Source organism: Bos mutus, chromosome 8, assembly GCF_027580195.1.
Source record: "Bos mutus isolate GX-2022 chromosome 8, NWIPB_WYAK_1.1, whole genome shotgun sequence".
NCBI lineage: Eukaryota > Metazoa > Chordata > Mammalia > Artiodactyla > Bovidae > Bos > Bos mutus.
This window is the reverse complement of record NC_091624.1, coordinates 72,769,217-72,796,340: the sequence shown is the minus strand read 5'-3', so window position 1 is coordinate 72,796,340 and position 27,124 is coordinate 72,769,217. Positions and strand designations below refer to the sequence as shown.

Genomic DNA, 27,124 nt, shown 5'->3' with positions numbered 1-27,124 from the left:
GAATCCCATGGACAGAGGAGTCTGGTGTGCTATAGTCTATAGGGTTGCAAAGAGTCGGGCATGATTGAGTGACTAACACTAATTTAAACAAAAGGATATAGACAGGTTGACGCTAAAAAGTAGGAAAATGATACACCATGAAAACACAAGGCAAAAAAAAAACCCCTGATGAGTCAACATTAGCATTAAACTAAGTAAACTTAAAAAAAAAAGAAAGATTAGTTGAGATAAAAAGGAACACTTCACAGTAATAAGAGGGCCATCTCAACAGGAAGACATAATAATATTAAATGTGTGTTTCACTAATAAAGTGAAAGGGACAGTCGCAAAGTCTTGTCTGACTCTTTGCGACCCATGGACTGTATCCTACAAGGCTCCTTGGTCCAAGGAACTGTCCACACGAGAATGTTGGAGTGGGTAGCCATTCTCCAGGGCATCTTTCCAACTCAGGGATCAAACCCTGGTCTCCTGCATTGCAGAACAGAAGCTTTACCGTCTGAGCCACCAGGGAAGCCCCACTAATTTCAAGGCTCAATAGAATACATGAAGCAAAAACACAAAGGGCCAGAAGGAGAAACATATATTCAAAATTTCTCAGAAATTGGGAGAAGACAAAAATAAACAAAGGATATAAAATTTAAAATTAACCAAATTTAGTTTACATTTAGAGAACACTACACCTAGCAAGTCAGACTATACACTATTTTCAAATGCATGTGACACATTAAACAAGAGAGTAGATAACCTAAGTAACAAAGAAAGTCTCAAAAAATTTCAGAGGATTGAAATTATATAGAGTACATCCTGTGACCATAGAAAAAAATTTTTTAAAAAACCAGTAACAGGAGGATAATTTTAAAATCCCCCAAAGGAATCAGAATCTGGATGTGCTATATTACCTAAAATGTCCAGTTTTTAACAAAAGAATTATGAGATATGCAAAGAAACAGGAAAGTGTAATCCTTGGGCACAAAAAAAGGAAGGTAACAGACAATGCCTATAAGAAGACCCAGATGTAAGATTTAACAAAAATTTCAAAGCAGTCATTATAAATGTTTGAAGAACTAGAATAAACCATGATTACAGAAGTAAAGGCAGAGTGACATCAGTGAAAACGGTATATTCCTATATAAAATCAACAACAAAAAGCCGTAAAAACTGTCGAAATCAATTTCATGAGAACTCTGGAAAACAGTCAAAGATATGCAACAACCAAGCAATTGCTGAGTCAGGAAAAGACAATTTTAAAATGGTGGGAAAAATTAGCAGCACTTCTACTTTGCTCTCTGCTCAGGAAGGGTTTAGCGATGGCAGCTGGTATTCCCAATGTGAAACTCTGGTCCATGGCTCTAGAGTTAATAGAGTCAATCTTAATGATTGATTAAGTCATAAAGTGATTTAATCAATCAAAACTATTAAATAATTTTAATTTGCTGCCTTCAATGTGCTCAGAGACCTAAAGGAAGCCATGGACAAAAAACTAAAGGAACCAGGAGAAATACGTGTAAACAAAGATGAACAGTATAAAAAGTGAAAATCTGGAACAAAGAAGTACAACACCCGAAATGAAAAATTCACTGGACTGTTTCAAAAACAGGTTTAAATAAAATAATCAGCTAACTTAAAGATAAGTCAATTAGATTATCTAGTCTGAAGAGCAGGGGGAAAAAAGAAAAAAGATGGACAAAAGTAATACACCTGTGGGATACATTCAAGTCTGCCAACATTACATTATGACAATTTCAGAGATTTGAAGAGAAAGTAGAGAAAAGGAAAGAATATTTAAAAAATAATGGCCCCAAACTCCCCAAATTTGATGAAAACCATGAACCACACAAATCCAAGAAGGTGAATGAATTGCACGATGATAAATGCAAACTGATGCACACCGAGACACATTAAAAATCAAACCACCAAAGGACAAATATAAAGAGAACATCAAAAACAGCAAGAAAGAAATGACTCATTACATCCTCAATTTGGCATTCTCAGTAAGACTCATAGCAATTTCTCATCAGAAACCAATATGGTCATGAAGAAATTGGATGACATAATTAAAGAGCTCAAAGAGAAAAAAGTCAAATGAGAATTTTATATCTGACAAAATAATTCTTTAAAGATGAAGTAGAAATTAAGACATTCTAAGATAAACAAAAGCTTAGATAAACGGCCAGCTCCACAAGAAATGCTAAAAAGTATGCTACAGGTAGAAATTATAAGACATTAGACAGTAACTCAAAATCATGAGAAGAAATTTTTAAACTATGATGAAGATACCTATACACACTACAGGCATAAATGTTAAACAATGCAGCCACTTTGAAAAAAACAGTCTTGGGGTGCCTCAAATAGCTAAACATAGAATTACCATTTGACTCAGCAATGCTGGGTTTATACACAACAGAAATGATGTCATACATCCACACAAAAACCTGTATACAAATGTTAACAGAAACATTATTCATGATATCTAAAAGTTGGAAACTGTCCAAATGTCCATCAACTGATCAGTTGTTATAGAAGATGTAGTATATCAATACCGCCACCACCAAGTCGCTTCAGTTGTGTCCAACTCTGTGCGAACCCATGGACTGCAGCCTACCAGGCTGTCCATGGGATTCTCCAAGAACACTGGAGTGGGTTGCCATTTCCTTCTCCAATGCATGAAAGTGGAAAGTGAAAGTGAAATCACTCAGTCGTGTCTGACTCTTAGGGACCCCATGCACTGCAGCCTACCAGGCTCCTCCGTCCATGGGATTGGCCATGCAAGAGTACTGGAGTGGGGTGCCATTGCCTTCTCCTAGTATATCAATGCAATGGAACACTATTCAGTCATGAAAGAATTAAGTACTGATAAGTGATACAACTTCTGCTCTATTGACTATGCCAAATAGTAGTGATCTACTTCTGGTTTATTGACTATGCCAAAGCCTTTGACTGTGTGGATCACAATAAACTGTGGAAAATTACTCAAGAGCTGGGAATACCAGACCACCTAACCTGCCTCCTGAGAAATCTGTATGCAGGTCAGGAAACAACAGTTAGAACTGGACATGGAACAACAGATCAGATCAGATCAGATCAGTCGCTCAGTCGTGTCCGACTCTTTGCGACCCCATGAATCGCAGCACGCCAGGCCTCCCTGTCCTTCACCAACTCCAGGAGTTCACTCAGACTCACGTCCATCGAGTCAGTGATGCCATCCAGCCATCTCATCCTCTGTTGTCCCCTTCTCCTCCTGCCCCAATCCTCCCCAGCATCAGAGTCTTTTCCAATGAGTCAACTCTTCGCATGAGGTGGCCAAAGTACTGAGTTTCAGCTTCAGCATCATTCCTTCCAAAGAAATCCCAGGGCTGATCTCCTTCAGAATGGACTGGTTGGATCTCCTTGCAGTCCAAGGACTCTCAAGAGTCTTCTCCAACACCACAGTTCAAAAGCATCAATTCTTCGGCACTCAGCCTTCTTCACAGTCCAGCTCTCATATCCATACATGACCACAGGAAAAACCATAGCCTTGACTAGACAAACGTTTGTTGGCAAAGTAATATCTCTGCTTTTGAATATGCCATCTAGGTTGGTCATAACTTTCCTTCCAAGGAGTAAGCGTCTTTTAAGTTCACGGCTGCAGTCACCATCTGCAGTGATTTTGAGCCCAGAAAATAAAGTCTGACACTGTTTCCACTGTTTCCATCTATTTCCCATGAAGTGATGGGACCAGAGGCCATGATCTTTTCTGAATGTTGAGCTTTAAGCCAACTTTTTCACTCTCCTCTTTCACTTTCATCAAGAGGCTTTTTAATTCCTCTTCACTTTCTGCCATAACGGTGGTGTCATCTGCATACCTGAGGTTATTGATATTTCTCCCGGCAATCTTGATTCTAGCTTGTGTTTCTTCCAATCCAGTGTTTCTCATGATGTACTCTGCATATAACTTAAATAAACAGGGTGACAATATACAGCCTTGACGAACTCCTTTTCCTGTTTGGAACCAGTCTGTTGTTCCATGTGTTCAAGCTGGTTTTAGAAAAGGCAGAGGAACCAGAGATCAAATTGCCAACATCCGCTGGATCATGGAAAAAGCAAGAGAGTTCCAGAAAAACATCTATTTCTGCTTTATTGACTATGCCAAAGCCTTTGACTGTGTGGATCACAATAAACTGTGGAAAATTCTGAAAGAGATGGGAATACCAGACCACCTGATCTGCCTCTTGAGAAATTTGTATGCAGGTCAGGAAGCAACAGTTAGAACTGGACATGGAACAACAGACTGGTTCCAAATAAGAAAAGGAGTACGTTGAGGCTGTATATTGTCACCCTGCTTATTTAAGTTATATGCAGAGTACATCATGTGAAATGCTGGGCTGGAGGAAGCACAAGCTGAATCAAGATTGCCGGGAGAAATATCAATAACCTCAGATATGCAGATGACACCACCCTTATGGCAGAAAGCAAAGAAAACTAAAGAGCCTCTTGATGAAAGTGAAAGAGGAGAGTGAAAAGCTGCCTTAAAACTCAACATTCAGAAAACGAAGATCATGGCATCTGGTCCCATCACTTTATGGCAAATAGATGGGGAAACAAGGGAAATAGTGACAGACTTTATTTGGGGGGGGCTCCAAAAACACTGCAGATGGTGACTGCAGCCATGAAATTAAAAGACGCTTGCTCCTTGGAAGAAAAGATATGACTAACCTAGACAGCATATTAAAAAGCAGAGACATTACTTTGCCAACAAAGGTCTGTCTAGTCAAAGGTATGGTTTTTCCAGTGGTCATGTATGGATGTGAGAGTTGGACTATAAAGAAAGCTGAGCACCAAAGAATTGATGCTTTTGAACTGTGGTTGTTGGAGAAGACTCTTGAGAATCCCTTGGACAGCAAGGAGATCAAACCAGTCCATCCTAAAGGAAATCAGTCCTAAATATTCATTGGAAGGACTGATGTTGATGTTGAAACTCCAACCTTTGGCCACCTGATGCAAAGAACTGACTCATTGGAAAAGACCCGATGCTGGGAAAGACTGAAGGCGGAGGAGAAGGGGATGACAGAGGATGAGATGGTTGGATGGCATCACCGACTCAATGGATATGAGTTTGAGTAAACTCTGGGAGTTGGTAGGGATGGACAGGGAAGCCTCATGTGCTGCAGTCCATGGGGTCAGACACAACTGAGCGACTGAACTGAACTGAATTGAAGTGATACAACATTAATGAACCTTATAAACATTATATGAGCTTAAGAAGTCAGTAACAAAAGACCAAATATTGTATGATTCAAATTTACTGAGACAAAAAGTAAATTTATTGAGACAGAAACTAGACTGGTGGTTGTCTAAGTAACTAGGGAAGAATAGAGAGTTAGGAAGTGATATCCAATAAGCACAGGGGTTTCTTGAGGGTAGTGATGGCTGGACACCTCTGTGAGGATAATACAAAATACTGAACTGTACATTTTTAAGGGTGAAACATATGACTTTAAATGCATGGAATTGAATTATATATCAATAAAGTATTTACAAAAAACAAACATGAGACATTACTTCATACCCACTGGGTATGATCCACTATTAGATGGCGCCAAGGGTATTGCCTTGGATGAGTAAATGTCTGAACTATCTCTGAATTGGCCAGAATTGTCAGTATTAAAGAGTAGGACCCAGACAACTCTACCTCAAAAACTCCAAAAAGGAACTGTCAGATCAAGTCAAAGAAAAAGAGTCATTTGGTTAATTTCTCACTTTAAAAGAGATAAACATACTAACTCGTGTCAGTTTCAGCTTATCAATAATGTTGCTAGGAACCAGAAGTACCTAAAGACCCACCTAGGACTGAGGTCAGTCTCCACAGACATTTCCCCTTCCAGAGTTAATGCTGTGGCAGGACCAGCTCTTGTTAATCTTATTATGATTACAAGGTGCATTTCAGCAAAATCATCAGGAACTTTTCAAGTAGAAAAGAAAGGCCACAACTAGCAACAAAATTGTAAATGGAAAAGCTCACTGGTAAAGACAAATATACAGTAAAGGCAGGAAATCATCCACACAGAAATATAATATCAAAACCAGAAATTGTGAGGAGAGCACAAATGCAGGATATTAGAAATGCGTTTATATTAAAAGATCAGCAACTTAAAACAATCTTGTTTATATACAGACTGCTATTACAAAACCTCATGGTAACCACAAACCAAAAATCTACAATAGATACACACACATAAAAGAAAAAAGAATCCAAACAAAACACTAAAGTTAGCCATCAAATCTCAAGAGAACAAAAAGAGGGGGAAGAAAAACACCTACAAAAATAAATCCAAAACAATTAATGAAATGGCAATAAGAAACACATATTGATAATTACCTTTAACATTAACAGATTAAATCCTCCAAACAAAAGACACAGACACAAAAAAATAGGCTCATACACAGGCTATCTATAAGAGACCCACTTCAGATCTAGAGACAGGGAAGCCCCACTAATTTCAAGGCTCAATAGAATACATGAAGCAAAAAAACACAAAGAGCCAGAAGGAGAAACATATATTCAAAATTTCTCAGAAATTGGGAGAAGACAAAAATAAACAAAGGATATAAAATTTAAAATTAACCAAATTTAGTTTACATTTAGAGAACACTACACCTAGCAAGTCAGACTATACACTATTTTCAAATGCATGTGACACATTAAACAAGAGAGTAGATAACCTAAGTAACAAAGAAAGTCTCAAAAAATTTCAGAGGATTGAAATTATATAGAGTACATCCTGTGACCATAGAAAAAAATTTTTTAAAAACCAGTAACAGGAGGATAATTTTAAAATCCCCAAAGGAATCAGAATCTGGATGTGCTATATTACCTAAAAATGTCCAGTTTTTAACAAAAGAATTATGAGATATGCAAAGAAACAGGAAAGTGTAATCCTTGGGCACAAAAAAGGAAGGTAACAGACAATGCCTATAAGAAGACCCAGATGTAAGATTTAACAAAATTTCAAAGCAGTCATTATAAATGTTTGAAGAACTAGAATAAACCATGATTACAGAAGTAAAGGCAGAGTGACATCAGTGAAAACGGTATATTCTATATAAAATCAACAACAAAAAGCAGTAAAAACTGTCGAAATCAATTTCATGAGAACTCTGGAAAACAGTCAAAGATATGCAACAACCAAGCAATTGCTGAGTCAGGAAAAAGACAATTTTAAAATGGTGGGAAAAATTAGCAGCACTTCTACTTTGCTCTCTGCTCAGGAAGGGTTTAGCGATGGCAGCTGGTATTCCCAATGTGAAACTCTGGTCCATGGCTCTAGAGTTAATAGAGTCAATCTTAATGATTGATTAAGTCATAAAGTGATTTAATCAATCAAAACTATTAAATAATTTTAATTTGCTGCCTTCAATGTGCTCAGAGACCTAAAGGAAGCCATGGACAAAAAACTAAAGGAACCAGGAGAAATACGTGTAAACAAAGATGAACAGTATAAAAAGTGAAAATCTGGAACAAAGAAGTACAACACCCGAAATGAAAAATTCACTGGACTGTTTCAAAAACAGGTTTAAATAAAATAATCAGCTAACTTAAAGATAAGTCAATTAGATTATCTAGTCTGAAGAGCAGGGGGAAAAGAAAAAAAGATGGACAAAAGTAATACACCTGTGGGATACATTCAAGTCTGCCAACATTACATTATGACAATTTCAGAGATTTGAAGAGAAAGTAGAGAAAAGGAAAGAATATTTAAAAATAATGGCCCCAAACTCCCAAATTTGATGAAAACCATGAACCACACAAATCCAAGAAGGTGAATGAATTGCACGATGATAAATGCAAACTGATGCACACCGAGACACATTAAAAATCAAACCACCAAAAGACAAATATAAAGAGAACATCAAAAACAGCAAGAAAGAAATGACTCATTACATCCTCAATTTGGCATTCTCAGTAAGACTCATAGCAATTTCTCATCAGAAACCAATATGGTCATGAAGAAATTGGATGACATAATTAAAGAGCTCAAAGAGAAAAAAGTCAAATGAGAATTTTATATCTGACAAAATAATTCTTTAAAGATGAAGTAGAAATTAAGACATTCTAAGATAAACAAAGTTTAGATAAACGCCAGCTCCACAAGAAATGCTAAAAAGTATGCTACAGGTAGAAATTATAAGACATTAGACAGTAACTCAAAATCATGAGAAGAAATTTTTAAACTATGATGAAGATACCTGCACACTACAGGCATAAATGTTAAACAATGCAGCCACTTTGAAAAAAACAGTCTTGGGGTGCCTCAAATAGCTAAACATAGAATTACCATTTGACTCAGCAATGCTGGGTTTATACACAACAGAAATGATGTCATACATCCACACAAAAACCTGTATACAAATGTTAACAGAAACATTATTCATGATATCTAAAAGTTGGAAACTGTCCAAATGTCCATCAACTGATCAGTTGTTATAGAAGATGTAGTATATCAATACCGCCACCACCAAGTCGCTTCAGTTGTGTCCAACTCTGTGCGAACCCATGGACTGCAGCCTACCAGGCTGTCCATGGGATTCTCCAAGAACACTGGAGTGGGTTGCCATTTCCTTCTCCAATGCATGAAAGTGGAAAGTGAAAGTGAAATCACTCAGTCGTGTCTGACTCTTAGGGACCCCATGCACTGCAGCCTACCAGGCTCCTCCGTCCATGGGATTGGCCATGCAAGAGTACTGGAGTGGGGTGCCATTGCCTTCTCCTAGTATATCAATGCAATGGAACACTATTCAGTCATGAAAGAATTAAGTACTGATAAGTGATACAACTTCTGCTCTATTGACTATGCCAAATAGTAGTGATCTACTTCTGGTTTATTGACTATGCCAAAGCCTTTGACTGTGTGGATCACAATAAACTGTGGAAAATTACTCAAGAGCTGGGAATACCAGACCACCTAACCTGCCTCCTGAGAAATCTGTATGCAGGTCAGGAAACAACAGTTAGAACTGGACATGGAACAACAGATCAGATCAGATCAGATCAGTCGCTCAGTCGTGTCCGACTCTTTGCGACCCCATGAATCGCAGCACGCCAGGCCTCCCTGTCCTTCACCAACTCCAGGAGTTCACTCAGACTCACGTCCATCGAGTCAGTGATGCCATCCAGCCATCTCATCCTCTGTTGTCCCCTTCTCCTCCTGCCCCCAATCCCTCCTAGCATCAGAGTCTTTTCCAATGAGTCAACTCTTCGCATGAGGTGGCCAAAGTACTGGAGTTTCAGCTTCAGCATCATTCCTTCCAAAGAAATCCCAGGGCTGATCTCCTTCAGAATGGACTGGTTGGATCTCCTTGCAGTCCAAGGGACTCTCAAGAGTCTTCTCCAACACCACAGTTCAAAAGCATCAATTCTTCGGCACTCAGCCTTCTTCACAGTCCAGCTCTCATATCCATACATGACCACAGGAAAAACCATAGCCTTGACTAGACAAACGTTTGTTGGCAAAGTAATATCTCTGCTTTTGAATATGCCATCTAGGTTGGTCATAACTTTCCTTCCAAGGAGTAAGCGTCTTTTAAGTTCACGGCTGCAGTCACCATCTGCAGTGATTTTGGAGCCCAGAAAAATAAAGTCTGACACTGTTTCCACTGTTTCCCCATCTATTTCCCATGAAGTGATGGGACCAGAGGCCATGATCTTTTCTGAATGTTGAGCTTTAAGCCAACTTTTTCACTCTCCTCTTTCACTTTCATCAAGAGGCTTTTTAATTCCTCTTCACTTTCTGCCATAACGGTGGTGTCATCTGCATACCTGAGGTTATTGATATTTCTCCCGGCAATCTTGATTCTAGCTTGTGTTTCTTCCAATCCAGTGTTTCTCATGATGTACTCTGCATATAACTTAAATAAACAGGGTGACAATATACAGCCTTGACGAACTCCTTTTCCTGTTTGGAACCAGTCTGTTGTTCCATGTGTTCAAGCTGGTTTTAGAAAAGGCAGAGGAACCAGAGATCAAATTGCCAACATCCGCTGGATCATGGAAAAGCAAGAGAGTTCCAGAAAAACATCTATTTCTGCTTTATTGACTATGCCAAAGCCTTTGACTGTGTGGATCACAATAAACTGTGGAAAATTCTGAAAGAGATGGGAATACCAGACCACCTGATCTGCCTCTTGAGAAATTTGTATGCAGGTCAGGAAGCAACAGTTAGAACTGGACATGGAACAACAGACTGGTTCCAAATAAGAAAAGGAGTACGTTGAGGCTGTATATTGTCACCCTGCTTATTTAAGTTATATGCAGAGTACATCATGTGAAATGCTGGGCTGGAGGAAGCACAAGCTGAATCAAGATTGCCGGGAGAAATATCAATAACCTCAGATATGCAGATGACACCACCCTTATGGCAGAAAGCAAAGAAAAACTAAAGAGCCTCTTGATGAAAGTGAAAGAGGAGAGTGAAAAGCTGCCTTAAAACTCAACATTCAGAAAACGAAGATCATGGCATCTGGTCCCATCACTTTATGGCAAATAGATGGGGAAACAAGGGAAATAGTGACAGACTTTATTTGGGGGGGGCTCCAAAAACACTGCAGATGGTGACTGCAGCCATGAAATTAAAAGACGCTTGCTCCTTGGAAGAAAAGATATGACTAACCTAGACAGCATATTAAAAAGCAGAGACATTACTTTGCCAACAAAGGTCTGTCTAGTCAAAGGTATGGTTTTTCCAGTGGTCATGTATGGATGTGAGAGTTGGACTATAAAGAAAGCTGAGCACCAAAGAATTGATGCTTTTGAACTGTGGTTGTTGGAGAAGACTCTTGAGAATCCCTTGGACAGCAAGGAGATCAAACCAGTCCATCCTAAAGGAAATCAGTCCTAAATATTCATTGGAAGGACTGATGTTGATGTTGAAACTCCAATCCTTTGGCCACCTGATGCAAAGAACTGACTCATTGGAAAAGACCCGATGCTGGGAAAGACTGAAGGCGGGAGGAGAAGGGGATGACAGAGGATGAGATGGTTGGATGGCATCACCGACTCAATGGATATGAGTTTGAGTAAACTCTGGGAGTTGGTAGGGATGGACAGGGAAGCCTCATGTGCTGCAGTCCATGGGGTCAGACACAACTGAGCGACTGAACTGAACTGAATTGAAGTGATACAACATTAATGAACCTTATAAACATTATATGAGCTTAAGAAGTCAGTAACAAAAGACCAAATATTGTATGATTCAAATTTACTGAGACAAAAAAGTAAATTTATTGAGACAGAAACTAGACTGGTGGTTGTCTAAGTAACTAGGGAAGAATAGAGAGTTAGGAAGTGATATCCAATAAGCACAGGGGTTTCTTGAGGGTAGTGATGGCTGGACACCTCTGTGAGGATAATACAAAATACTGAACTGTACATTTTTAAGGGTGAAACATATGACTTTAAATGCATGGAATTGAATTATATATCAATAAAGTATTTACAAAAAACAAACATGAGACATTACTTCATACCCACTGGGTATGATCCACTATTAGATGGCGCCAAGGGTATTGCCTTGGATGAGTAAATGTCTGAACTATCTCTGAATTGGCCAGAATTGTCAGTATTAAAGAGTAGGACCCAGACAACTCTACCTCAAAAACTCCAAAAAGGAACTGTCAGATCAAGTCAAAGAAAAAGAGTCATTTGGTTAATTTCCTCACTTTAAAAGAGAGATAAACATACTAACTCGTGTCAGTTTCAGCTTATCAATAATGTTGCTAGGAACCAGAAGTACCTAAAGACCCACCTAGGACTGAGGTCAGTCTCCACAGACATTTCCCCTTCCAGAGTTAATGCTGTGGCAGGACCAGCTCTTGTTAATCTTATTATGATTACAAGGTGCATTTCAGCAAAAATCATCAGGGAACTTTTCAAGTAGAAAAGAAAGGCCACAACTAGCAACAAAATTGTAAATGGAAAAGCTCACTGGTAAAGACAAATATACAGTAAAGGCAGGAAATCATCCACACAGAAATATAATATCAAAACCAGAAATTGTGAGGAGAGCACAAATGCAGGATATTAGAAATGCGTTTGGTATTAAAAGATCAGCAACTTAAAACAATCTTGTTTATATACAGACTGCTATTACAAAACCTCATGGTAACCACAAACCAAAAATCTACAATAGATACACACACATAAAAGAAAAAAGAATCCAAACAAAACACTAAAGTTAGCCATCAAATCTCAAGAGAACAAAAGAAGGGGGGAAGAAAAAACACCTACAAAAATAAATCCAAAACAATTAATGAAATGGCAATAAGAAACACATATTGATAATTACCTTTAACATTAACAGATTAAATCCTCCAAACAAAAGACACAGACACAAAAAAATAGGCTCATACACAGGCTATCTACAAGAGACCCACTTCAGATCTAGAGACAATACAGACTGAAAGTGAGGGAATAAAAAAAAAGGTATTCCATGCAAACGGAAATCAAAAGAAAACTGAAGTAGCAATACTCTTATCAGACAAAACAGATTTTAAAATAAGGACTGTCATGGGAGACAAAGAAGAACACTACATGATGATTAAGAGATAAATCCAAAAAGAAGACAAAACAATTGTAAATATATATGTACTCAACATAGGAGCACCTCAATAAATAAGACAAATACCAAGAGCCATACAAGGAGAAATCAACAACAAAAGATAAAAAAGGAGAAGTTTAACACTTCACTTTCATCAATGGACAGATCACTCAGACAGAAAATCAATATGTAAACACATGTCTTAAAACCTTAAAGCACATGGACTTAACTGATATTTATAGAGTATTCCACCCAAAGCAACAGAATACATATTCTTCTCAAGTGCACATGGAACATTCTCCAGGACTGACCACACACTGGCCCACAAAGAGAGCCTCAGTAAACTTAAGAACATTAAAACCATATCAAGCATCTTTTCCAACCACAACATTATCAGATTACAAACCAACTATAAGAAAAACTATTAAAAAAAAAAAAACAACAAAAATACAAAAAAACATGCAAACATGTGGACGCTAAACAATTTGCTACTAAGCAGCCAATGAATCACTGAATAAATAAAAGAGGAAATTTTTAAATGCCTAAAGACAAATGGAAAAAAAAAGCATGATAATTCGAAACCCTTGGGATGCGGCAAAGGCGTTCTAAGATGGAAATTTACAGCAATATAACCATACCTCAAGAAATAAGAAAAAATTCAAATAAATGAGCTAATCTTACACCAAAAGCAACTAAAGAAAAAAATCCAAAGTTATTAGAAGAAAAGCATCATCATGAAGATCAGAGAAATAAATGAAATAGAAATGAAAAAAAGAAAAGATTAATGAAACTAAAAGTAGGCTACTTGAAAAGATAAACAAAACTGATACACCTCTAGCTAATTCATCAACAGAAAGGAGAGGGCTCAAATCAATAAAATTGCAAATGAAAAAGGAGAATTTACTACACATATCACAGAAATACAAAGAACATAAAAGACTACTACAAGCAACTATATACCAATAAAATGGATTATTTGGAAGAAATGGACTAATTCTTAGAAAGGTACAACTCCTGAAACTGAGGCAGAAAAAAATAGAAAATACGAATAGACTAATCACAAGTAATGAAATTGAAACCAAGATTTAAAAACTCCCAACTAATAAATGTTCAGGACCAGATGGCTTTACAAGTGTATTCTATCAAACACCTAGAAAAGAGTTAACACTTTTACTTCTGAAACTATTTCAAAAACTGCAGAGTAAAACACACTCCCACACTCATTCTATGAGGCCACCATCATCCCAATACCAACAAAAAACAAATATCACAAGAAAATTACTGGCTAATATCACTGATGTACATAGATGCAAAAATCCTCAACAAACTACTAGCAGTTCAAATCTAACAATACATTAAAAGGATCATACACCATGATCAAGTGGGATTATCCCAGGGATGCAAGGATTTTTCAATATCCACAGATCAGTGTGAATCATCACATCAACAATCTGAATAATAAAAACTATATGATCATCTCAATAAATGCAGAAAAATCTTCTGACAAAATTCAACATGAATTCATAACAAAAACTCTCCAGGAAGTGGGACAGAGGGAACATACTTCAACATAATAAAGTCCATATATGACAAACCTATAGCTAACATCATACTGAACAGTGAAAAGCTGAAAGCATTTCCTCTAAGATCAGGAACAAGACAAGGATGTCCACTCTCACTACTTTTATTCAACACAGTTTTGTAAGTCCTCAGTACAGCAATTAGAGAAGAAAAAGAAATAAAGGGAATCCAAATTGGAAAAGAAAAAGTAAGACTGTCACTATTTGTAGATGCCATGATACTATACATAGAAAGCCCCTAAGACACTACTACAAAATTACTAGAGCTTATTAAAGAATTAGGTAAAGTTGCAGGATATAAAATTAATACACAGAAATATACTCCATTTGTATACACTAACAATGAAAGATCAGAAAGAGAAATTCAAGAAACAATGCCATTTATCATCACATCAAAAATAATATATACCTAAGAATAAACCTATCTAAAGAGACAAAAGACCTGTACTCCAAAAACTAAGAAGCTGATGAAAACAACTGAAAATGACACAACTGGAAAGCTATACCATGTTCTTGGATTGCAACAATTAATAATGTCAAAATGACTATACTGTCCAAGGCAAAATACAGACTCAATGCAATTCCCTATCAAATTATCAATGGCATTTTTTTAGAACTAGAATAAAAAATCTTAAAATCTGTATGGAGACACAGAAGACCCCGAAGAGTCAAAGCAATCTGTGAAAGAAAAATAGAGTTGAAGGAATCAGACTCCCTGACCTCAGATTACTGAATAAAGCTACAATCATCAAAACAGTATGGCACTGGCACAAAAACAGAAAGATAAATCAGTGGAACAGGATAGAAAGCCCAGAAATACACCCATGCATCTATAATCAATTAATCTATGACAAAGGAGGCAAGATTATACAATGAAGAAAAGACAGTGTCTTCAATACATGGTGCTGGGAAAACTGGACAGCTATATATAAAAAAATGAAATAGAATATTCCTTAACACCATACACAAACATAAAATGAACTAAAGACCTAAATGTAAGACCAGATATTATAAAACTCTAAGAGAAAAACATAGGCAAAACACTCTCTGACATGAAACACAGCAATATCCTTTTCAACACAGCTCCTAAGGTTATAAAAATGGAAATAAGCAAATGGGACCTAATTAAACTCAAAAGCTTTTGCACAGCAAAGGAAACCATAAACAAAATGAAAAGACAACCCATAGAATGGAAGAAAATACTTACGAACTATCTGAAGGACAGGGACTGGTCTCCAAAAATCTACAAATACCTCATGCATAACAACAATGATAAAAAAATACAATAAAAAATGGGCAGAAACCTAAATAGACATTTCTCCAAAGAAGACCAAGAGGCACATGAAAAAATACTCAACATCACTAATTATTCAGTTCAGTTCAGTTCAGTCGCTCAGTCGTGTCTGACTCTTTGCGACCCCATGAACTGCAGCACGCCAGGCCTCCCTGAACATCACCAACTCCTGGAGTTCACCCAAACTTATGTCCATTGAGTCGGTGATGCCATCCAACCATCTCATCCTCTGTTGTCCCCTTCTCCTCCTGCCCTCAATCTCCTCCAGTTACTAGAGAAATACAAATCAAAAATATGAGAGATCACCTCACACCAGTCAGAATGGCCATCATCAAAAAATCTACACACAATAAATGATGAAAAGAGTGTGCAGAAAAGAGAACCCTCTTACACTGTTGGTGGGACTGTACATTGGTACAGCTACTATGGAGAACCATATGGAGGGTCCTTAAGAAAATTAAAGTAGGGCTACCGGGAGTTGGTGATGGACAGGGAGGCCCGGCGTGCTGCGATTCATGGGGTCGCAAAGAGTCGGACACGACTGAGCGACTGAACTGAACTGAACTGAACCATGTAATCCAGCAATACCATTCCTGAGCATATAGCTATCCAGAGAAAAACTGGATAGTTTCAAAAGATACATGCACTTCAATGTTCACTGCAGCACTGTTTACAATAGCCAAGACATGGAAGCAAGCTAAAGGGCCATCAACACAGGAATGGATAAAAAAGATGCCATACATATATACACCAGAATATTACTCAGCCATTTAAAAGAATGAAACGATGCCATTTGCAACAACATGGATAGAACTAGAAATTATCATACTAAGTAAGACACAGAAAGACAATTATCATATGATATTGTTTATATGTGGAATTTAAAGAAATAATGCAAATGAACTTATTTACAAAACAGAAAGAGACTCAGACTCAGAGAAGTTAGAGTTACCAAGGGAAAGGGTAGGGGAGAGGGATAGAATCGGAGTTTGGGATTTACATGTACGTAGATAACCAACAAGGACCTACTGTATACTTCAGGAAACTCTGCTCAAGACTCAGACTCAAGACTCTGCTTAATAACCTAAATGGAAAAATAATTTGAAAAAGAACAGATACATATAAATGTCAAACCGAATCACTTTGCTATACACCTGAAACTAACACAACATTGTTAATCAACTATATTCCAATATAAAATTAAAACAATTTTTAAAAAAGCTATCAGATGCTTATCAATACACACATACACCCTAGTGCTATTGTAAGAACTGAGTAACACATATAAAACAATTATGTGTTTTATGTAAACAATGAGAATAAATTTCAGCCAGCTGAAAAAGGTAAATGGGATACAACTGTAACATTAACTTCATATTCTCATTTCAACTGAGAAAAGAATAAAAGTCACTTTAAAAAATACACTTCCTTTAAGCATTTTTTTTTACAATTAGAAGTTATAACAGATCAAGATTCTTCATTAAATACAAATATCTTAATATTAAAACTTATTTATAACTTAATATAAATTATTTTATCATCAAAGCTATACCTAACAAAAGGTCATTCAATAAAGGGCATTTGGGGATGGGAATGGAAAGGAATTTGAAGATAATAGATATGTGAGTAGGTAGTCAAGAAAGTCTAACTGGTAAAGGACTCAGAGAGGTGGGAGGATTCCAAAAGATAACTCTACAGCCTCTTTTGTCTAAACCTTGCTGTTTCTACACTAGAGCTAATTATCTCATATCTTTAACGTAAAACTTGTCAAGGCTATAGATATGATATCAGAATAACTGTCTTCTCATTTCACAGATTTCTGAATCAAGAAGACCATCTAGACATGACTGAGAGAATATAGGGAGAACCTAGATTTTAAACCTGATTCAATGATGGCTTTGGGTATCCTCACTGAGGAAGGAAAAATTTATTTTAAATACTGAAAAAAGAAAATTATTTGTGGCCAAGAGGGAAAAGTGTAGCAGACTACATTATTGCTCATAAATACTCCATCTTTTCCTCCCACTCCCTGAGAGGACCACCTCATCTGACCCAACACTGGCTTGGCCATATGACTCAGTTTGACCAATGGAATCTGAGCAAGAGTGGTAGTGTGTTAGTTCCAAAAAGAGGCAGTAGGAGGTATTTCATTTCCAGCCCTCATGTTTTTTTTGCCTTTTACCAGGAGAACACCATGTCTCATTTAGGGGTTATTCCTTCAGCCTGGAATCCAAACTGAGGCTATACATGGAACAAACACCTACCAGCTATCTCAGTTTACCACATGTGTTATAAGTCACAGCCATCAACATGTGGTGTTACAACTTCTCATGTGATTTCAGATAACCTTCCTTCTACAACTTCACACTAACTCACAGGATGCAACCTTTTCAACATCCACTTCCACCAACAAGCTTCATAACTTTTTTAAGGTAAAGTGCCAAATATATTGCACTATTTATATATTTTCTTACCACTTAGCATGTGCTGTTTTTACTAAGTTTTTTTTTTTAATATCACCAAGTTTAGACTGTCATACCCCTAACCTTATTTTTCCTATAAGCCCTGTGCTTTTTACTGCACAATTCTGCAGAACACAGTGTCTTTTAGGAACACATATTTCACACCATAACATAACTGACTACATCTTGAAAAAACAGACACAAATATCCGTAATTCGAAGAGACACAGATAACTTAGCTATCTATAACGAAGCCACATAAGGGTAGAAAAGCAAGTTGGGTAAGGTGATATTTAACCTTATGACCTGGTAACACTGTCAAATACAATCACATTGGGAGAATATGTTTCAACTTATGAATTTGAATGTTTGTGTCCTTCTCCCTCAACCTATAGCATTCTATTCCTGGCCCTCCAAAAATAATATCCTTTCACATTCAAAATATATTCATTCCATCACAATAGCCCCAGAAGCCTTAACTCATTCCAGCATCAACTCAAAGTCTGAGTTCAAAGTCTCATCTAAATATCATCTAAATCAGATGTGGATGAGACTCAAGCAAGGCTTCAGCAGTATGTGAACTGAGAACATCCAGATGTACAAGCTGGGTTTAGAAAAGGCAGATTAGCCAAGATCAAATTGCCAGTATATGTTGGATCATGGAGAAAGCAAGAAGTTCCAGAAAAGTATCTACTTCTGCTTCACTGACTACGCTAACACCTTTGATTGTGGATCACAACAAACTGTGGACAATTCTTAAAGAGATTGGCATACCAGACCACCTTACTTGCCTCCCAAGAAATCTGTATGCAGGTCAAGAAGCAACAGTTATAACGAGACATGAAACAACAGACTACTTCAAAATCAGAAAAAGAGTACAACAGGACTGTACACTGTCACCTGCTTCTTTACCTTTTATGCTGAATACATCATGTGATATGCCAGACTGGATGAATCACAAGCTGGAATCAAGACTGCCAGGAAGTAATATTAACAACCTCAGTATGCAGATAACACTACTCTAATGGCAGAGGGATGAGGAGCTGAAGAGCCTCTTGATAAGAGAGAAAGAGGAGAGTGAAAAAAGCTGGCTTAGAACTCAACATTCAAAAAACAAAGATCATGGCATCCAGTTCCATCGCCTCATGGCAAATAGAAGGGAAAAAGTGAAAGCAGTGATAGATTTTATTTTCTTGGGCTCAAAAATCACTACAAATGGTGACCCCAGCCATGAAATTAAAAGATGCTCGCTCTTTGGAAAAAAGAGACTCAAACTCTGGTGGAATAAGCATCTCCACGAAAGCATCTTTGGTGTCATAAGCTATGACAAACCTAGACATCATATGAAAAAGCAGAGACGTCCCTTTGCCAACAAAGCTCTGTATAGTAAAAGCTATGGTTCTTCCGGCAGTCGTGTACAGATGTGAGAGTTGGACTATAAAGAAGGCTGAGTGCCAAAGAACTGATGTTTTCCAATTGTGGTTCTGGGGAAGACTCATGAGAGTCCCTTGGACATCAAAGAGATCAAACCAGTCAATCCCAAAGGAAATCAATCCTGAATATTCATTGGAAGGACTGATGCTGAAGCTCCAATATTTTGGCCATCTGATGAGAAGAGCCAACTCATTAGAAAAGACCCTGATGCTGGGAAAGATTGAAGGCAGGAGGAGAAGGGAACGACAGAGGTTGGATGGCATCACCGACTCAAAGGACATGAGTTTGAGCATGCTCCGGAAGATGATGAAGAGTAGGGAAGCCTGGCGTTTTGCAGTCCATTGGGTTGCAGAGTCAGACATGACTTAGCGACTGAACAACAAGGTACAATTCATCCTGAGGTTCTCCAGCTGTAAACCTATGAAATCAAACAAATTATGTGTTTCTAAAATATAATGGTAGAAAAGGCATAGGACAGATGTTCCCATTCCAACAGGCATAGGACAAATATTTCCATTACAAGAGAAAAGAAAAAATGAGTCACAAGTCTCAAATAAATCTAAAACCTAGTAAGGCAAATTCCATTAGACCTTAAGGCTGATGAATAACCCTCTAACTTGATACTCTGCCTTCCAGACCCACTGAAGCAGAGATCCCATCTGCAGAGCACACCAGGGCAACATTCCTGCCCCTCCAGCTTTGCTGGGCACCAAAGACTCCTGGCAGCCCTGCCCCATGCTTCCCTTCTTTGAAATATAGGTGGAGTCAGACATGCCTCCAGGGCCTTTGCATTCTCTGCTAGCAGAGATACTTATTCCACCAAAGTCTGCTGCCTGCACCCCGCTGAGGGATAACTGCCACTAGGGGCTGCCAGAACCATATCCAGGGCAGCCAAGGAGCTCAGCAACAGCATTAATTTTTCACAACTATAAGCAGTTATGAGGACTCAAGCCACACCTTCAACCCTTCGCTTAGAAAAGACTTGAAGTAAACACCCAATTTTATTGCTCTTAAGTTCTACATTCTACAAAGCACTGAAACATGAACACAACTCAACCAAGTTCTTTGACACTTTATAACAAGGATCACTTTTCTTTCAGTTTCTAATAACACGGTCCTTATTTCCATCTTAGATCTTATCAGAATGGTCTTTAATGGAACACAATTCTACCAATATTCTCCACAGGATTGCACAGGTGTCCTCTAAGAAAATTGTTTTCTTACAACTCTGTTTCTTTCTTTCCAAGTCCTCACCAAAATCTCCTTTAAAGATCTGTTCCCAACAATGTAGACTTTTTCTAGCATGCACCTCAAAACTCTTCCATTACCCAGTCCCAAAGCCACTTTTACATTTTTAGAAACTTGTTACCGCCCTTCCACTTCTCAGTACCAGTTGCTGTTTTAGCTCATTCAGGATGCTATAAGAAAATTATCATACATGAAGTGGCTTATAAAAAAAAGAAACATATTTCTCACATTTCTGGAGGTTGGGAAGTATGAAATCAAGCAGATGCGGTATCTAATGAGGACCCTATTCCTGGTTCATAGATGATTCATTTTCTTATTCATCTTCTTGCTATGTCCACACATGGCAGGAGGGGCAAAGGAACTCTCAGCGATCTCGTTAATAAAGGTACTAGTCCCACTAATGAGGGGTCCACTCTCATGACTGATTCATCTCTGGAAAATCCCACTTCCAAAGTCATCACACTGGAGGAGTAGGTCACAACACAAATTTGGGCGAAACACATTCATTCTATACCACTACCTCAACACAGAATTTACCTTGTTTTCTACTTTAGTAATTTTCTCATTTTATATGCATATGAAAACAGTTGTCAGTCATAGAAGCATAAAAAATATATTACACAGGTACATTGTGTTAGAGTATAATAAACCAAGCAGATGTTAATAAGAAGAAAAACACTGTTTTTTAATACTTACCACAAGCTTTAGAAGCAGCAATACAGATCTCTTCAGCAACATACTCTCCAGTTAGAAACTGCAGATAATCCCCCTCAGCGTTCCCAAGGGAATGATAAAGATAGACCTGTAGGACTGGATCTATTTGCTTCACAGAGTTAGCATTTCCAGAAATATCACCATTCTGATGTACAGGGGATGTGGATGTTCCTTCCATTTCTGTCATTGTAAGGCAAGCCATTCCCATGTAGAGTCGTTTTCAGAACATTTGCCTGTAAGAGAAACCAAAGTTACAAATGAAAGTGACACTGGTAAGTTATCCTTCATATATAAAGAAGTCTTCACTGATAGCATTGACTCTGTCAAATCCACTATTGAATAAGTATCATGCACAAGCATTTCTCAGAGATACTGAAGGTTCTGTTCCAGATCAGTGCAATAAAATAAGTCACACCAATTTTTTAGTTTCCCAGTACATATAAAAGTTATATTTACACTATACTGTACTCTATTAGGTGTACAATAGCATTATATCATAAAAAAAAATCCACTGTACATACCTTAACTGAAAATGCATTATTATTGTTAACCATCACATGAAACTTCAGCAATTTATAATCTTTCCACAATAGTAACTCTCATAAGGATATAAGATGCATACTGAAGAAAAAAAAAAAAACCTGGCAAACTGAATCCAGTAATTTTTAAAAGAATAATAAATCTTGACTGAGTTTGGGAATTCCCTGGTGGTCCAGTGGTTAGGACTTGGGATTTGCTGTCAGTGCTGCGGCCCAGGTTTGATCCCTGGTCAGGGAACTAAGATCACAACCCATGTGGTTCAGCCAAAATAAAAATCTTGACTGAGTTATACCAGAAATGCAAGGCTAACTGAATAATCAAAATTCAATCAATAAAATTTACTATTAGAATAAATGAGAAAAGTAACATATGATCATTTCACTAAATGCCAAAACTGAATTAAAATTCTACAATAGTCTGTGATTAAAAACTCAGCAAACTAGGTTTAAAAGCAAACGTGTGATTAAGAGTAACTACAAAAGACCTAAAATTAATAACTTAATGGCAAAATATCAAACTTTTTTTTCCTGAATTCAAAAACTTAATATGCATGTCTAAAATCATGTCTTCAAATCAATATTGTAGTGTGGTCCTGGACAGTGCAATATGGCAAAAAAAAAGAAATAAAAGGTATAATGGAAAAGGTAAAACTACATAGAAAACTTACAAGAATCTAAAACTTACTAAAGTGAGCTTATAAGATCACAAGATACAAAGCCAATATACAAAAATCTATTGCAATTCCCATATGCCAGAACCAATTAAAAAATGAACATTTTAAACTGATAGTGAAGTCGCTCAGTTGTGTCCGATTCTTTGCGACCCCGTGGACTGTAGCCCACCAGGCTCCTCTGTCCATGGGATTCTCCAGGCAAGAAAACTGAAGTGGGCTGCCGTTTCCTTCTCCAGGGGATCTTCCCAATGCAGAAATCGAACCCAGGTCTCCCGCATTGCAGGCAGACGCTTTAACCTCTGAGCCACCAGGGAAGCCCCGATATAATTTATAACAGGAATCAAAAAGTCAAATATATAGGGACAAATTTATTGAAATATCTGTAGGAACTCTGAAATGAAAACATTGTTAGAAGAAAAAAAAAAAAGGCCAGAAAATTTGGATATTTTTCTAAAGAAGACATACAGATTGCCAATAGAAACATGAAAAGATACTCAACATCACTAATTATTAGAGAAATACATATCAAAACAATGAAGTATCACCTCACACCTGTCAGAATCACCATCATCAAAAAGTCTACTAATAATAAATGCTGGAGAAGATGGAGGAAAAAAGAACTCTACTACAATGGTGGTGGGCATATACATTGGTGCAGTCTCTATGGAAAAAAGTGTGGAGTTTCCTCAAAAAACTAAAAATAGAATAACCATATGATCCAGCAATTCCACTCCTGGATACATATTCAGAAAAACCAACAACACTAATTTGAAAAGCTTCAAGCACCCCTACATTTATAGCAGCACTGTTTCTAGTTTTTCTTCTTCTATTTGCCATGAAGTGATGGGCCTAGACGCCATGACCTTAATTTTTTGAATGCTGAGTTTTAATCCAGCTTTTTCACTCTCCTCTTCCCCCTCATCAAGAGGCTCTTTAGTTCTTAAGACATACACTCTAGCCTGTATAAAATAACGTGGATATACTGTACAGCACAGGGAACTATAACCGTTATCTTGTAACAACTTTCCAAAGTACAATCTGTAAAAGTACTGACTCACTATGCTGTACATCTGGAACTAATATTGTTAATCAATTATATTTTATGAAAAATACAAAAAATAAAAGTCAAGAACAGAACATGGTGATAGACAATGATAGGAAAGTCAATGTTGTCCAGATATTGATTCTTCTCCAAATTGATCTATAGATTCAACACAATCCCAATTAAAATTTTAGCAGCTTACTCTATGGAAATTTACAAGCTAAAATCTATATGAAAAACAAAAAGGACTTACAATAGCCAAGATAATCTTGAAGAGCAAAATGGAGAATTTATACTACCAGACACCAAGATTTATTATAAAGTCAGAGTAATTAAGTCAGGTTGGTATTGCAATAACTACAAATAAATAGGCAAATGAAACAGAATACCAAAAAAAAAAAAAAAATCCTCACATATGGTCACCTAATCAGAAAAAATGCCTCATTACACTTCAATGGAGAAGAAATGATTATTTTTTCAAAAAATGTTTCTCAGTCAATTGGTTATTCATATGGGAGGTGAAAAAAAAAAAAGAAAAGAACTTTGACCTCGACTTTATACCATACATAACTACTAATTTGAGATGGATAATTGACCAATATGCATAAGGAATAAACTTTTTCTGGAACAAACACTTCAGAGAAATGGGGACCATCTTCATGACAACAGAAACTTATCTTTCAATAATAAAATAAGAAGGGAACAACATTTAAACACACTTAAAAAAAAATCACTGCAGACAGTGACTGCAGTCATGAAATTAAGATACTTGCTCCTTGGAAGAAAAGCTATGACAAACCTGCTGCTGCTAAGTCGCTTCAGTCGTGTCCGACTCTGTGCGACCCCATAGACGGCAGCCCACCAGGCTCCCCCGTCCCTGGGATTCTCCAGGCAAGAATACTGGAGTGGGTTGCCATTTCCTTCTCCAACGCATAGAAGTGTAAAGTGAAAGTGAAGTCACTGAGTCATGCCCAACTCTTAGTGACCCCATGGGCTGGAGCCTTACCAGGCTCCTCCATCCATGGGATTTTCCAGGCAAGAGTACTGGAGTGGGGTGCCATTGCCTTCTCCATGACAAACCTAGACAGTGTATTAAAAAGCAGAAACATCACTTTGCCAACAAAGGTCTGTAGCGTCAAAGCTACGGTTTTTCCAGTCATCATGTATGCAAGGGAGAGTTGGACTATAAAGAAGGCTGACTGTCAAAGAATTCTTGCTATCGATTAATGCTATGCTGCTGGAGAAGATTCTTGAGAGTCCCTTGGACTGCCAGGAGATCAAACCAGTCAATCCTAAAGGAAATTAACCCTGAATATGCTTTGGAAGAACTGATGCTGAAGCTCCAGTACTTTGGCCATGTGATGTGAAGAGTCAAATCATTGGAAAAGACCTTGATGCTGGAAAAGTCTAAGGGCAGGAGAAAAAGGTATGACAGAGAATGAGATGGTTGGATGGCATTGCCGACTCAATGGACATGAGTTTGAGCAAACTCCAGGAGATAGTGAAGGACAGGGAAGCCTGGCATGCTGCAGTGAATGGGGTCTCAAGGAGTCGGACATGACTTTGTGACTGAACAACAACAAAAGAGATACAAAATCGTCCAAAAGCACTTATGAATAACTACTGAATATCACTAATAATTAGGGAAATACAAATTAAAACCATAAGATACTTTCACACACCCATTAAAAAGGAAAATTTAATACCAAATGTTTAAAAATTTGTAGAGAAATTGGAACTCTCATTGCTGGTGGGAATGTTAAATTGAACAAACACTTTGCAAAAATGTTCAGCACTTCCTCACAAAGTTATACATACATTCACACCATGATCCAACAAGTCCACTCCTTGGTAATTTAGCTATAAAGTGCATGCTTTTTTCCTTGCTACTTTCCCCTTCAGGCTACCTGGAATGAAGACACAGTAGCTGAAGCTATACAATGACTCTCTTGCAACCACAAGGTAACCGTGAGGATGGAAATCAATGCAAAGGTTGGAAGAAAAGAAAGATAGCAGATAACTAGTTTCTTGACAACCAGGGAGTCACTAAGTCCAACAGAGAGAAACAATAAACCCAATATTATTTGCAAGGCTTCCCTGGTGGTTCAGTGGTAAAGAATCCTCCTGCCAATGCAGGAAATGCAGGTTCAAGCCCTGTTTCAGGAAGATCCCCTAGAGTAGGAAATGACAACCCACTCTAGTATTATTGCCTGGGAAATTCCATGGACAGAGAAGCCTGGCAGGCTACAGTCCATGGGGTCACAAAAGAGATTATTTGTATATTCCAGTTATCTGCAGCCAAGTCAAATCGAAACTGATGTCCTTCTCCAGATTTCAACTCTTGTACAACCTAAAACATTTTAGTAAATAAGTTAATTTTTTCTTTGAATTTCTGCCCTTCCAGGGCTCTCCTATCTCACATTTACGATAAATGCTATTTGCATTCAAACCAAGAAGATATGTTATCTTCAAGATTATAAAGGATTAAGTCAAAAGGATTTCACAGAAAAATACGCTTATTTTTTAAAAGAAATATGTTCAAAAAGGCATTCTCTCACCAGCTTCAAATCTGAGGTCTGATTTTAGCAGTTTCAAAAGAAGCAAAAGAATTTCTTTTGCTTTAACAGAAGCAAAAGAAATTGCAGAGGCACAGCACAGAAAGCCTGTTGGATCTCATGTAGTTTCTTAGCTCAAAATCACAGAAACTCGTAAGCAAAAGGTTATGATCAGAAAATCTGTAACACAGAAAATCCTTTCCTTCTGTTCCCTTGTGTACTTCGTCCATAACACCATTCCAGAAGACAAACAGCTATTTTCTCCATAATCCCTCACCCTCAACTACTAAACCTAAAAAGCTCATTGAGAATAGTTTGAGAAAAGTACAAAAATTATTATTAAAGGTGCTGGGAATAATATCCAAATACAACTTCTCACTATTCATGCTCATACAGATTGTCATTTTGCCTCTTTAATTTAAAATGAAACTGTATGGCTAGGAGTGAATCATATGGTATTTGAATTATGTACCATAAAACATTTTTTAAATATATGTATTTTTAGGAAAAATAGAAATATTAAAACAATTACCCCAGATACCTGTTTAGCATCAAAACAAGTAAACTTCTGTTGTCTTTATCTCTTCATATTTCTACTAGTTTGTCCATTTCTATCATATATTTGGCTATCCAAACATACTTTTCGCTTCACATTTGATCAATTATGTCTAATCCAATACCTCCCTAAACAATAACCAAACATCCAAGTGTGGGGACAGCCAAGACAATTACATAACATAAACTGCACAAGGGCAGAGACAGTGCAGCCTGAACTTGTCAGAAATGTCAGAAATGGTAATAGGAACATCATGTTTTCAACCGAAATGATCAGTGAATAAGAATTTGGATCTAATTCTCAGTAGTTATTGTTCTAAAAAGTTCTCAGATATGAAACAATACATATACTGTTTCAAAACATTTAACATATACAGTGAACATATACAGTGAAATGACAGGGCTATGCATAAACCTAGCTCAACCACCAAATGTACATGAGGGAAACGGAGGAATCCA

General features: G+C 37.4%; 1 protein-coding gene across 2 annotated transcripts in view; it reads right to left on the bottom strand.

Annotated features, from left to right (window-relative positions):
- JAK2 (Janus kinase 2) overlaps positions 1-27,124 on the bottom strand; it is a 124,254-nt gene that overhangs the window by 71,589 nt on the left and 25,541 nt on the right. For both annotated transcript variants that reach the window (XM_070375849.1, XM_005891362.3), the window contains exon 3: positions 21,283-21,533. In XM_070375849.1, coding sequence (XP_070231950.1) covers positions 21,283-21,508 — 226 coding nt within the window. In that variant the 5' untranslated portion in view covers positions 21,509-21,533. The remainder of the gene's footprint in view (positions 1-21,282; positions 21,534-27,124) is intronic.